At 38.7% G+C, this 14,364-nt stretch overlaps 1 protein-coding gene across 4 annotated transcripts in view; it reads right to left on the bottom strand.

Annotated features, from left to right (window-relative positions):
- eps15 (epidermal growth factor receptor pathway substrate 15) overlaps positions 1-14,364 on the bottom strand; it is a 169,926-nt gene that overhangs the window by 97,057 nt on the left and 58,505 nt on the right. For all 4 annotated transcript variants that reach the window (XM_043699211.1, XM_043699212.1, XM_043699213.1 and 1 more), the window contains exons 11-12: positions 12,424-12,574; positions 3,801-3,886 (exon numbers count right to left, since the gene is read on the bottom strand). In XM_043699211.1, the coding sequence (XP_043555146.1) occupies positions 3,801-3,886; positions 12,424-12,574 (237 nt within the window). The remainder of the gene's footprint in view (positions 1-3,800; positions 3,887-12,423; positions 12,575-14,364) is intronic.

The following is a 14,364-nucleotide window of genomic DNA, read 5'->3' as shown; positions in this document are numbered from 1 at the left end:
TGGTCCGCGGCCCCTCGGGGGAGGAATCCCGCACGAATAGGGGTTTTATCATATCTGATGTTAACACATCCCGAGCATGTAAGAGACTTAAATATACACCCTGGTTAGTTGTAGGTTAGATAGTAGATAATTGAGTTTTGTCTGTTTGTTTTTTTTTGTTGTTTTTTTTTGGGTTTTTTTTTTGTTGTTGTTGTTTTGTTTTGTTTTGTTTTTTTTTGTTGTCAAATCTTGGCTATTGTATATTTGAGCTAATTGTATATCAATGTTTATATCTGAGAGTTTTGTTTATTTTTGTAAACTTGTAAAAATGTTAAATTTCTAATAAAAATATCTATATAAAAAAAAAGAAGAGGCTGAGGAACCTGGGCATCCAGTACTCCATGAGGTACCTGACAGTGCTCCATTTCAGCCACGAGGATTCGGTTTATACTTTGAACTCATTGGATAAAGCCAAGAACTTTGTGAACACTTTAAAATGGACCAACTGATCTGAAGAATATGGTTAATACTTGTCCTCTTTTCCTTCTTTCCCTGTGTATTCCCTTTTCCATTTTTTCCCTCTCTCCCTAGTAATTTTGTTTTGAAAAACATCTTGGAACAAGAGACCCGGGTTCAATTCCTGCCTCAGGCAACTGTCTGTGTGGAGTTTGCACATTCTCCCTGTGTCTGTGTGGGTTTCCTCCAGGTGCTCCGGTTTCCTCCCACAGTCCAAAAATATGCAGGTTAGGTGAATTGACCATACTAAATCGCCCGCAGTGAAGGGGTAAATGTAGGGGTGGGTCTGGGTGGTTTGCTCTTCGGAGGGTCGGTGTGGACTTGTTGGGCCGAAGGGCCTGTTTCCACACCGTAAGTAATATAATCTAATCAAAAAAAATGTTGGTCCTATTATTTTTGTTAAACTGGATTTTATCATGGGAAATGTTATGGGTGCCCTTTGTTGTTTTCCCCTTTTTTGTTCTTTTTCTCTTTTAGCTATAATTGGAGTTGACATGGAGACGAGGATGGGTGGAGTGCTTATCCTTTCTTTGTCGTCTTCTGTTGATTTAAGGATCATCACCTTGTTTACATTTTTTTTGTCAAAGGCTGGGGCACAGTCTGGACTTGAAGGAGCTGTGAAGGTGGGGATGGGTAGGATGAGTGCCCCCTACGGGCAGGGAGGAGAGTCTAGCATTCAAGGTTTGACAGTTGGTTTTCTTTGTTGTTTTTTGGTAGCAATAGTCATTTGTAGTTATGTTAGAGTAGTTATTGTATACATAATTTTACGACTCTATGAGTCTCCATTTAATGGTGCTCGGTGCAATGCAAGCAGGGTTCTCCATTCCAGGGGTTCAAGGATCTCTGAAAGGGGATATGGCTAAGTTTCTTGTTAAATTATGCATCTGGAACATCAGGGGAAGTCATTCACCTGTTAAAAGGAAGAAAATGCCTTATAGCCTTTAGAGAGAAAGGGTTGATATCACCCTGTTGCACGAAACCAATCTTTACGATGGGAATACCTGAAGTTACAACAGGGAGGCTTTAACTGGGTATTCTTTTCATCCTTTACTACTAAAAAGTAGGGGAATGCCTATACTTATCCATAAAAATCTTCTGTTCACATTATTAGAGCAGGTGAAAGATGAGCAAGGGCAGTTTGTGATACTTAAGGCCCTATTACATGGGGAGGAAGAGGACACCTTAAATGTCTACTGCCCCCTGGCGCATCCCCTCAAATCTTTAATTACTGCCATCACTAAGCTGAGTGCCTTTGGAACACGGCACATTATTACAGGGGGTGGATCTCCCAGACATTAATATTATCAACTAAGCTCGCTTTTATCTTACGTGAGTGAGTGCGCTTGTGGGGACCCTCTTTCAATGTGGTTAGATACTGAAACCTCTCAGGCAGGGTGCCCCCTTACTAGCTTGCTGTTTTTGGACAAAATGAGGACTATTAAGGAATATTGGCATAACCCAGTAGTTATCAAAGCATGTTAAAGCATGGAAGGCAATTCAGCAGAGGAAAGGCAATATTGGCAAAACATCTTCTCTTAAACCTATAGTATGCCGGGTTTTCAATCGGGGATGATAGATTCAGGATTTAAACATTGGGCAGCTAGGGGTGTGTCTTGCATGGGTGATTTATTTGAGGGAGACACTTTGATGTCCTTTGATCAGTTAGCACGGAAATAACAGGGACCTCTTTCGCTTTTTTCAAGCTAGAGATTTTATTCAAAAAAAGACCACACTTTTGACTGATCCCTACAAATCCGACATCGAGAGGAGGGTGCTCGGTGCTAAGAGTACATTTTTTGTCAGCACTTTATGTCATCAAGTGGGGGGTGTCCCCTCAGATGAGTTAGATTGACTCTGCAGGGTGTGGGAGAGTCCTGATCTCTCCTTTTCTTGGCCTGCCCAGTGTGTTTCCTGTAGATGCGCAAAAAAATGCTTTGCAACATCCTCACTTTCTGCGCAAGGAAGAATGTCTTGTTAGGTTGGGTATCCGAAAATCCCCCTGGCCTGTCGGGATGGCGGAAGATTGTTATGGAGCATATCCCCTTGGATTTTCTCACAAGTATGGTACACCACAAGACTCAGAATCACTATAAGACATGGCAGCCCTTTTAGGAATACCTGGACACAGATTTGTCTGCCACAATTATAAGGGCTTTTATATAACCATAATGATTGTGCTTTACGAGTCCAATATCCATTGTTGGTTATTATTCATTTAGTTAAGTATATATTTATACATTTGTACATGAGGGCAGTTTGGGATATTTTTACATTTTTCTTTAGTGTTCTTTCTTTGTATTGTTTTGTATTTGTTGTAATATTTTAAAATGTATTCTTCAATAAAAATATATTTGAAAAAACATGCAATATATAGTATCTAGCACATCCATAGAAAATGTTTTATGAGAAACTTCAACAGTAGTTTCCTTTTTTCAGCAACACTAAACATTTGCAGGGATCAGAAAATACAATCGTTGAATACTAACAGAGGGGTTGGAGAAGCCGTCAGTGCAAAGTTATACTTAGATGTTTCTGAACAGAAGATGTGAAAAATATGTGCTGGTAGCTAAAACAACCTGTACTGCTCTCATCTTTCCCTGGTGACCGATTAAGCAATTCTACTCTGACAGCCATGTAAACAGAGTGTTGTTTCCATTTTTACAGCTGTTGTGAATTAGGATCAAGGAAATGCTAAGCACAAGTACAGAAATGACAGGAGATAAGCTACTTTTAAAAATGTATAATTGCTTCAATTTTGTTTCTAAAAAACGTTTCACAAGACTTTTGCATTATTCACATAAAACCCACTTTAAAATATCCTCCAGCAAAAACAAACAGGCAGCAGATCCTTCTCAACAGTGTAATAATTTCTCAACAGTCTAATAATTTTTGCAGATTTTGAGAAGAAAGAAGGCAAAGAGTGAATCTGGTATAAGGTGGGCCTATAAAGATAAGCTGCACTGATCCAGCACCTCGAAGCTTTGCATACACAATAACAAGATTTTTTTGTTTATTCGTTCATGGGATATGAGAGTTGCTAGAAAGGCCTACATCTATTTCTCATCCTTAATTGCCCTTACGATGGTGGTGGTGAACCAGTCTAAAAAATAAATTAACAATATTGTAAATAATTATAATATTAAGTCTAAGTTAACCAATGGAACATTTGACATCTCTTATGAGTTATTCTGCAGTACAGCAAATAATTACAATGTTAAACTATCACATGATTCGACAAAGCCTTGACAATTGATAATTTTGTGAAATGCAAAATTATATATTTTCAGTGACAATGCTGTGCTTACCTGTGAAGATCAGCAATTTCGTTGTGTATAGAATCAAGTTCTTTGATGGCTGAAAAGTCAGTTCGAGTGTTCAGGGCTGATCCATTCTGTGGTAAGCAAAAGTTAGATTATTTTAGCCTCCTACAATAATAAATGTGCAGGTTTGAAAGCAGCTTTAAATTCACAACTTGACATTATTCCCTTGTTTAACTAATATTTTATAGTTTAAATTGAGCATGTAAAATCAATTTTCTAAAGCTTAATGCTGGACCTGAAGCAGATCAATCTGCCCCTCCAGCATATCAAGCAACACAAAGTAACCAAAACTGGCTCAATCATAGCATTAGGTATCAAATCCAAAGGCATGACTTAGCGAGTTGCATACACAATTTAAATGTAAGCACCAGATCAAAGTATTTATTTGCCTATGAAGCAGTACAACATCATGATGTAAGCAAAGACAAATGGAACAACAGTAGGTGTCCTATTCTTGACCCTAATGCTAACTGGAAACACAGGGAAAAAATAGGCAAAACATATACCTGTACAACAGTTTATTAATGCTGGACACTCTGCCATTTTTCCTGACACCCTAAACGCATTATCTTAATCTTGCTAGTTAATTTGTTAATTCAGAACAATAACGGATGATTTAGTTGCAAAGAAGGAAAGTTTAGTTTAGTATTAAACTCCTATGGAAGATTGTGAAACTAAAATTCTTTTCTTGATTGACTACATAAACTTCTGCAAAATTATGCTTCATAAAAATCTTAGGTGAATTTAAAAAAGCAATCTGAAAAAGAAAAAAAAATCAGCTATTATGAACAAAAGAAGGTGAACAGATGATAGATTAAACAGTAAATAATAATGCTAACCTTGCACTTTTAACGAAGAAGTGTTACGTTAGGCTTCCAACGTTATTCACATATTACGGACATCAAAACAATGCAGCAAGGATGGCTGGCACAGTGAGAAAGGCATAGAGCCTGTAGCAAAGCAGAGGCCAGTAGAATGCAAGAAAGAAAGGTTTAGCAAGAATTAGTAAAGCTACAAAACAGAATTGGAGTAATTGTGGAAAATCAAACTTCCAAGAAACACATTTTTAGTGAATATTTGCTTTGGATCAAGCAGCATCACGTCAAAATGGAAATCAGAATTTCCAGGACACAATTATTGAAAAGAATTAGAAGCATACTCAGAAAATGCATTCCTACTTGCAATCATGTTGTTACACTAAGATACAGTAATTCAAGAGTGATGTAAAGGAGTTTAAAAAGAGCCCCAGAGACAAAAGAAGCATTCGACTGTTAGCAACATATTTCTCTCCTTCAGAGATTCTAACAAAAACTTCAATTTGATTGTAGAATATTCCTGCCATCCACAGTTTATTTTTCTCCTTACTAAAGTCCTATTTTACTAACAATAAAGAATAATTGGTGAATAATGATGTACCACCAGTCAAACTAACAAATTATTAGTTATCGCACTCCTAATTTATTAGTTAGCAAATAGCAATAATTCCTAACAAACTCAAGCAAAGTCAAAAATTTGCAAAAGAAAGATGGGAAGAAGAGAACAGATGGAAAACAAAACAAATTGCCCCACAATCAACAGTCAGGACGTCAACAGAAATCATTGTTAAACACAACAAGGAATACTCAAATTTACACAGTACATAGATGGCGAAAACACAGAAAGTTGCAACTAATTAACGGAATGAGAAATTTAACCTTAAAAATAGAAGAATTTTAAAAATGAAAAGAAGTGCAAACAGTAATTAAACTGAAATGACCAGAAAAGCATAAAAAGACCCAAGGAAGATCAGCACAGGGTAATGGAGTAAAGTAAAAATGAAACATAATCCCTTTACTGTAAAAAGAAGTGGTGAGAGCATAAGCATAGGAATTGAACTATTTTGGCCAAGTTTGGCCAAGTTTAGGACAACCTTTGGAAAAAGGATCTGATATTTGTCCTGGGTATCTTAATACTTAATACAGATTGGAATGTCCTCAGTACTTAGCTGCAAATGAAATGCACCATTTCCATTAAAACCACAAAAAAGTGCAGTCGCAGTAAATCAGAAACAAAAACAGGAATTGCTGGAAAAGCTCCACAAATCTGGCAGCATTTCTGGAGAGAAGTCAGTGTTAACGTTTCGGACCGAGTGACCATTCCTCAGAACTGCGGGAAGCCCTGTGAACTCTGATTTTTTTGCACAGACACTGCCAGACTTACTCAGTTTTTCCAGCAATTCCTGTTTTTGTCCCATCATTTCCATCATTATTTCAAACACTTCTTTAATTGATTTCAATTTTTTTAAAAATCTACCATTATTTGCTACTCAAAAGTGGAGCATTCGCTACATCAGAGTATTTCATATCTCTGTTACCACCTGTTGCTTTTTGAAGGTTTCGTACCCCAGCATTACTTGTTCCTGTCTTTCTCTCTTGCTTTCTTTTGAATTCTATTTAAAATACTCCTTTGCCTCTCAGTATTCAGTTCCGAAGAGGGTTGTTGCTAGTATGTTAACCTATCTTGTCTTTCTGATAGATGCTGATTTATTTGACACTTCCCAAATTATTTTGGTGTTTGTCATAATAGAATCAATTGTCCCCAAGGAAACATTACATTGTACGATTCACATTGATACGAAACAAATTTTAAAAATTCATAGAATCCCAACAGTGTGGAATGAGGCCATTCAGCTATTGAGTCTACACCAACCCTCCAAAGAGCAGCTTACACTATTCGCATAATCCTACATTTGCATCGGCTAATCCACATTGCCCTGTAGTGTCCAGTGATGTGCAGGCTACTTTTCATGGTCAATTCACTTAACCTGAACATGACTGTTCTGACTGGGGGGGGAAGCTGGAGCATGTGGCAGAAACCATATAGACATGTGGAGAATGTGCAAACTCCACACGGACACGCAAGGCTGGAATTGAACATGGGTCCCTGGTGTTGTAACGCAACATTACTATCCACTGAGCCACCGCACCACCTCATATAAGGAGTTTGCTTTGTTTACAGAGGACCAAATCAAAAGCAGGATGGCTGGGACTACTGTGAGTTATTTATACTGCCAGTACAGTCTCGAAAATCTGCAAATACTCACATCAGTTTAGAACCACATTTGAATATTTTTGAGTGATTTTTGACATCTCTGTTATTGCTAGAATCAGTTATACAGCAAACACCATGTCACAATATGATTTTTGAGTCACAGGTGATAGGATAGTGAAGGTGGTGTTTGGTATGCATGGTTTTATTGGTCAGTGCAGTGAGTATAAGCGTTGGGAGGTCATATTGTGGCTATACAGGGCATTGGTTCGGTCACTTTTGGATTACTGCGTGCAATTCTGATCTCACTGCTCTATGAAGGATGTTGTGAAACTTGAAAGGGTTCAGAAAAGATTTACAAAGATGTTGCCAGTGTTGGCGGGTTTGTGCTATCAGGAGAGGCTGAACAGGCTGGTGCTATTTTCCCTGGAGCATTGGAGGCTGAGGGTGACCTTGTAGGGGATTATAAAATGATGACAGGCACGGATAGGGTAAACAGAGTAGGGAGAGTACAAAACTAGAGGCCATAGATTTCAGGTGAGAGGGGAAAGATTTAAAAGGGACCTAAAGGGCAATGTTTTCACGCAAAGGGTGGTGCACATTTGGAATGACCTGGCAGAGGAAGTGGTGGAGGCTAGTACAATTACAACATTTAAAACGCATCTGGATGGCATATGCATCAGAGAGATTTGGGCCAAACGCTGGCAAATAGGACTAGATTAATTTAGGATACATGGACGAGTTGGACCCAAGAGTCTGTTTCTGTGCTGTACGTCTCTGTGACTCTATGACACTATGACACAATAATACATATCTGAAAATTTCTTCTACTTTCTCAAGAAGGTTTTTCTAAAGAAATGTGTATTTCTTTTTTGGGTATTGAGTTCCCATCAAGAGAAGCAGATGATTTAATGATCCTCGCTGAAAAGCACAGAGACTTGTAGTGGACCTGAGCAGGATTCAGGATTACCAGCAGTAAGCTTAAAAGTAGCAATGAGAACAGAGAGTTCCCAGAAGCAGACAAACAAGTAGCAAAGCTGTTTCGACAAAATGAACTGTGTTATGACAGGACAGCAGGCAGGTAACTTTTTCTCCTTTGTCTCTTGTAACTGGATATTGAATTAAGACTGTAAGCAGAATTTAAAAACCTTTATGCAGATAACTGATAGAATTTCAAATCTAAATTCCTTCACTTGAAGGAGTTAAGGCATTCTGGTTGTTTGTCTGACACAAAGGGAAGAATAACATTTTTCTAGTCTATATTTCAGTCGGAGTAAGGGTAGAAATAAAAGCAACAGTCCACATTCACTTTGTTAAGATTTGACTGGGGAACTCAGGCCATGATTAGCCTATTCTGCACTATGTGGACGTACTGGATAACCATGTATAAAGGAGTGTCTCTAACTGCAGCAACTCAAGTTCTGGGTTTTGGAGATCGAGTTGCAGCTGGGGGTACTACGGTGTATTATGAGGCTGAGGCTGAGACTGAGCACTTCGTGGACAGCATGTTTCAGGACCTGATCATCTCATAGATTAAGGAAGTGCAGGTATAGAGGAAATGGATGTCGTCTGAACAAGAACAGGACCAATATCCTTGCAGGGACATTTGCTCATGTTGTTTGATAAATTTAAACAATACTGACAGAGAGGGGGATCCTGACAATTTGTTCAGAGGGAAGAGAAGTTGAGTTGGAATGAGAAGTTCAAGCACCAGCACGTGAGTCTGGAAGGCAGATAAGATATGGGAGCCTGAAGAATCAGACAGCTGTGTGACTATGGCTCAGACTTAGCTGAAATATGAGCAAGAACGGCAGCTCAGCATTCTTGTTGTGAGTGAGTGAATGTGAGAGAGACAGATACCCTGACAGGGGCACTAACAATAATTTTCAAATCCTCTCTGGCCACAGGTGAGCTGTCGGAAGACTTAAGGACTTCTAACATTGTCCCATTCTTAATAAAGGGATGGAAGGATTAGACCTAGAAATTGCAGATCAGTCAGTCTAACCTGTCATAGGGATTTTTTTAAGAAAAACCTCTGATGGATAGAATAGATTTGCACTTGGAAAGACACAGATTAATCAAGGATGATCAGCATGGATTTGTTAAGGGAAGGTCATGTTTAACAAAATTGATATAGAGTTTTTTTTTGAAGAGTGCTGATGATGGTAATGCATGTGAGGTTATCTATCTGAATTTAATAAAAACATAGAAAATGTTTTTACCTATGTAAGAGGAGAAGATGGGGGCCATTCATTCCTGCGAGCCTGTTCCACTATTCAATATGACCATGGCTGATCTTCTCAGTACCCTGTTCCTGTTATCTCACCACACTCTTTGATCCCTTAATCCCCAAGAAATATTTTCAACTCCTTCTTGTGAAGCTACATTGTTTTGGCATCAACTGCTTTTTGTAACAGAGAATTCCACAGGCTCACCACTCTCTGGGTGAACAAATTTCTCCTAATCTCAGTCCTAAGTGACCTCGTCTCCTTTGACTGTGACCGATGGTTCTGAGCTCCCAGGTCATCTGGAACACCCTTCCTGCATTTACCCCCTCTAGTCCGGTTGGAATTTTATAGATTTATGTGCGACATTCCTCATTGTTCTAAACTCCAGTGAATATAGTCCTAATTGATCCAGCCCCTTTTCATATATTTGTCCTGTCACCCCGGGTATCAGTCTGGTAAACTTTGCACTCCCTACATAGACATAATATCTTCCTCAGATAAGAAGATCAAATTTCACACAATACCATGTATTTTACTATTGCATACTAATCTTTTATGTGAATTCTTATCAAAAGTCATCTCAAAGTCCAAAAAAACCACATCCACTGATCCCTCCTGATCAACTCTACTAATTCCATCCTCAAAATATTTCTTCTAGATTTTGTTACGGAATAGGCCAGACCACTCAAAACATTCTGAAGCAGGCAGCTTTGCAATTTGTTTCACTAAGCGTACAGTGAAATGACCTGGAGTAAGTTAGCTAGGTAAACTACCAGGTTTTAAAACAGACAAAAAATTATTCACAAAATTATACAAAGAAAAGAATAAAGAAAACCTACAGAACTCAGTCTATCCAAACCAGACTTAATTATGCTGTTCTGAATATACACAACAGTCCCAATAAGTAAACATCCTAAAACACAGTAAAAATGAAACAAATGCTTACAAGTTAAAGTTAGAAGAGCAGAAGGAGAGAGGGTCTAGCAGCCTGTTTCCACATAGCTGAAGTCCCAATTAGTTCTGGAATGAACTGCTCAGCTTGAGAGCTGACCACTCCCCTTCATTGTACAGGTCACTTCTAAAACATGACCACTTTGGCCTGAAGTCTTATCTGTTTACAAATAAACAAATTGCATCTCAAAATCCCTTTTCATCTCTGTACCAAACTAGCCACCTCGGAGCAGGGAGGGTTTTATGACCCCTCTGATAAAAACCAAGGACACAGTATCCTTGAGAAAAGGAACAGCTTTTTAGAAAAAAAGGACCAGCTTTGTGACAGTTTGTTAAGCATGATTTCCCTTTCATAAATCTATGCTATTTTTCGATTGCCACTGCTTTTCAAGAGCTCTGCTATTTAGTCTTTTTATAATGGACTTGTTTTCTCCATTACTGATGTCAAGCTAAATGGTCTAAGATTCAGTTTCACCTCTACCTCATTTTTTAAATCATGGGGTTACATTAGCTACCCTTCAACCCCTAGGAACTGTTCTAACATCAAGAGTATCTTGGCCATAAACGCATCCATGATTTCTATGGGTTCTTCCTTAAGTAGCCTGGGATGTAGATTATCAGACTCCGGGGATTTGTTTGCCTTTAATCCCATTAATTTGCCCAACACCATTTCTCTACAAATATTGAATTTCCTTCAGTCCTTCACTCTCACTAGACACTGCATTCCCAACATTTTTGAGGTCGTTCTTGTGTCCTTCTTTGTGATTATAGAACCAAAATATTTATTCAATTAGTTGCTCATCTTTTCGTTCTCCATTATAATGTCCCCCATTTCTGACTATGGCCAGAAAACATTCATCTTCACTAATGTTTTTCACTTCAAATATGAATAAAAGCTTTTACAATCAGTTGTATGTTCCCTGCAAGCATGTTCTCATACTCTATAGAGCAGGAAGGTTATGTTGGAACGATATGATACTCTGGCTAGGCCACAATCGAACTACTCCATGCCATTCTGATCACCATGTTATAGAAAGAATGTGATCGTACTGGAAAGAGTGCAGAAGAGATTTACCAGGATGCTGCTTGGGCTGGAGAGTCATTTGTTTTCATTCAAACGCAGAATGTAGGCGTTATTAGCCAAGTGAGCATTTATTGCTCATTCCCAAATGACAACAAGACAATTAAGAATCAATTAAATAGCTGTGGGTCTGGAGTCTGGATGGTGTAAGGATGACAGCTTCATTCCCTAAAAGACATTAGTGAACCAGATGGATTTTTTCACCGCCTGACAATCAACAATGGTTTCACCATCCTAATCAGACCATTATTCCAGATTTGAATTGAATTCAAAATCAATTGAATTCCATCATGCAGGTTTGAACTGTGATCCCAGAACATTACCTGTGTCACTGGATTAATAGTTTGATGATAACACCATGAGGTCATCACTTCCCCGAAGTCGAAACAATGAGGAAAGACATGATAGGTTGGGGTCGCTTTTTTTGGGAGCAGTGAGGTTTAAAGGGGACCTGATATGGTTGTGGGGGTCAAGGATAGAGTGGATAGGACAGTATTGCTTCCATTAATAGAGGGGTCAATAACCAGGGACACAAATGTAAGGTAAAACATAGAATGGCAAGAGTTGAGAATTCTTTTCACCCAAGGATGGCAGGAGTCTGGAACTCAATACCAGAAAGAGTGGTTAAGTCAGAAACCCTTGTAACCTTTAAGCAATATTTAAATTTTCACTTGTATTGCCATAATCTCTATGGCTCTGGGCTAAAATGGGGTTAATACAGTCAAATCTTTAACAAAAGCAGAAACTGCTGGAAAAACTCAGCAGGTCTAGCAGCATTTGTGGGGAGACAGCAGATTTTATATTTTTGGGTCCAGTGACTCTCCTTCAGAACTTAGTGAAATCTTTGTTGACCGGCATGAACATGATAGGCCAAACAGCTTCCTTCCGTGACGCAAACTTCTATGTGTCTCAAGCCTTGCATCAGATGGCAGGAAGGAAATGGTGAGAGCAGGAGTTACAAGAATGTGTAAAATCATCATATGACAAGAAGGGAGAAGTTCAGTGAAAGTAGCAGTTGTTATTCCCTAATATATTGACAAACCCGTACAACATGATATCACAAATTCTCCTAAGTCAACAGAAATTAACAAGATTTAAGTTTATATTAATAAGGATTCATTAATAATTTAACTTGAATTATTATGACACACCCAAATCTGAATCATTACTCAAGTCAGTGCTGTTAGTTTTATTTCTTGTGTAAATGAAGCCAAGGGCCAGTGTTGGAACAAATAGTTTAGATGACATCATCCTCACAAGAACTGTTCAAAGCTGATCATATCACTGCAGTGCCAAAACCATGATTGAAAACAAAAATTACCTTTTGTGCATTATCAGAAGGAGGCATCATCTCTGCTGTGAGAACCTGAGGTGGATCAATACCTTTAGTTAACTTCTGGTTTATTAAATGTAGTGCCAAGGCAAACTGCTCCTTTGTAAGCTTTCCACAATCATTTGTGTCACAGAGTGCCCTGTGAAGGCAGAAAATTAAGACAGATCAACAGCTCTGTATCAAGTATGATGAATTAACTGAATTTAGATTTGGATCATCTTACTTTTAAATCCCAAGGTTAAAACTGCAATAATGTTTAGTCACATTATTTTGTATATTTACTCTAAACTGGAAGCAATAAAATAAACCTGCACAGTCTTCAAAATATTACTTTCTAATATATTTATTAACCTCTTCAAGCACCACATTACTTACAGTGACATCACATCACTAACCATGGAAAAATTGGATCAAATTCACTTGATCTGTGGAGAAATACGCAGCAGTACAACTACTGATTCTGTCCTTCCAAATTCAGTTGTGTTTTGGGAAAGATAATATTATGATTTGAATATTAAACACTGTGGGTTCCTCACTGGTGGAATTAAGTGGAGATGATGAATTAACCAGTTTAAAGAAGAAGATTCAAAGCAATTTGGCTTTATGTAATTTTTCCTCAGGGGAAAGGCAATGATTCCTTTATTGATCCAGCCTATTAGCTGGAAACATCACAGTTCCTCATCAAAGATGTTTATCCATATGATGGAGTACAGTTCCAACTGATCCAGTAATATTTCCCCAACTGCCGAAGTCATGATTTCAGATGTCCAATGTGTCGAAGCTCATGCTTACAAGTTTCCAAACCAAACTACTGAGAATCTTGTGACCAAAACTCTTCATTGGAGAATTCTAATATTCATCCGGATGGAATGACATTTTCAGTTAAGAAACAGGCTTTAAGGCTGAGCAGGAAGAATGTCAAAGATCTGTGATGGATCTAACCTCCAGGCTCTCTCAGTAGGTTAGCTTGATCATCAACAACATATGCAGACCTGAATGACTCTGATATCAGATTACCTAGCCTTCCAGAGACGATTCATTTTGACACAATTTCCAGTTAGATGTATCGCCATAATGGGAGTTTGACCTTTAATCACCAGAATACAAACAACAGTGGTCATGAGCTCATGAAATAGCCAGAAAACAGCACGAAAAGGAAAAGAGAGGTTTTTAACAGGTGCAAAATAGAGTCATAGAGATGTACAGCATGGAAACAGACCCTTCGGTCCAACTCGTCCATGCCGACTAGATATCCCAACCCAATCTAGTCCAACCTACCAGCACCCGGCCCATATCCCTCAAAGCCCTTCCTATTCATATATCCATCCAAATGCCTCTTAAATGTTGCAATTGTACCAGCCTCCACCACATCCTCTGGCAACTCATTTAATACACATACCACCCTCTGCGTGAAAAAGTTGCCTCTTAGGTGTCTTTTATATCTTTCCCCTCTCACGCTAAACGTATGCCCTCTAGTTCTGGACTCCCCCACCCCAGGAATAAAGACTTTGCCTATTTAACCTATCCATCCCCCTCATAATTTTGTAAACCTCCAGAAGGTCACCCCTCAGCCTCCGACACTCCAGGGAAAACAGCCCCAGCCTCTCCCTATAGCTCAAATCCTCCAAACCTGGCAACATCCTTGTAAATCTTTTCTGATCCCTTTCAAGTTTCACAACATCTTTCTGATAGGAAGGAGACCAGAATTGCACGCAATATTCCAACAGTGACCTAACTAATGTCCTGTACAGCCACAACATGACCTCCCAACTCCTGTACTCAATACTCTGACCAATAAAGGAAAGCATACCAAATGCTTTCTTCACTATCCTATCTGCCTGCGACTCCACTTTCAAGGAGCTATGAACGTGCACTCCAAGGTCTCTTTGTTCAGCAACACTCCCTAGGACCTTACCATTAAGTGTATAA

This window comes from Chiloscyllium plagiosum, chromosome 11 (genome assembly GCF_004010195.1).
Source record: "Chiloscyllium plagiosum isolate BGI_BamShark_2017 chromosome 11, ASM401019v2, whole genome shotgun sequence".
Taxonomy (NCBI): Eukaryota; Metazoa; Chordata; class Chondrichthyes; order Orectolobiformes; family Hemiscylliidae; genus Chiloscyllium; species Chiloscyllium plagiosum.
Note: the sequence above shows the minus strand (reverse complement) of the source record. Positions and strands in the feature narration are given on the sequence as shown.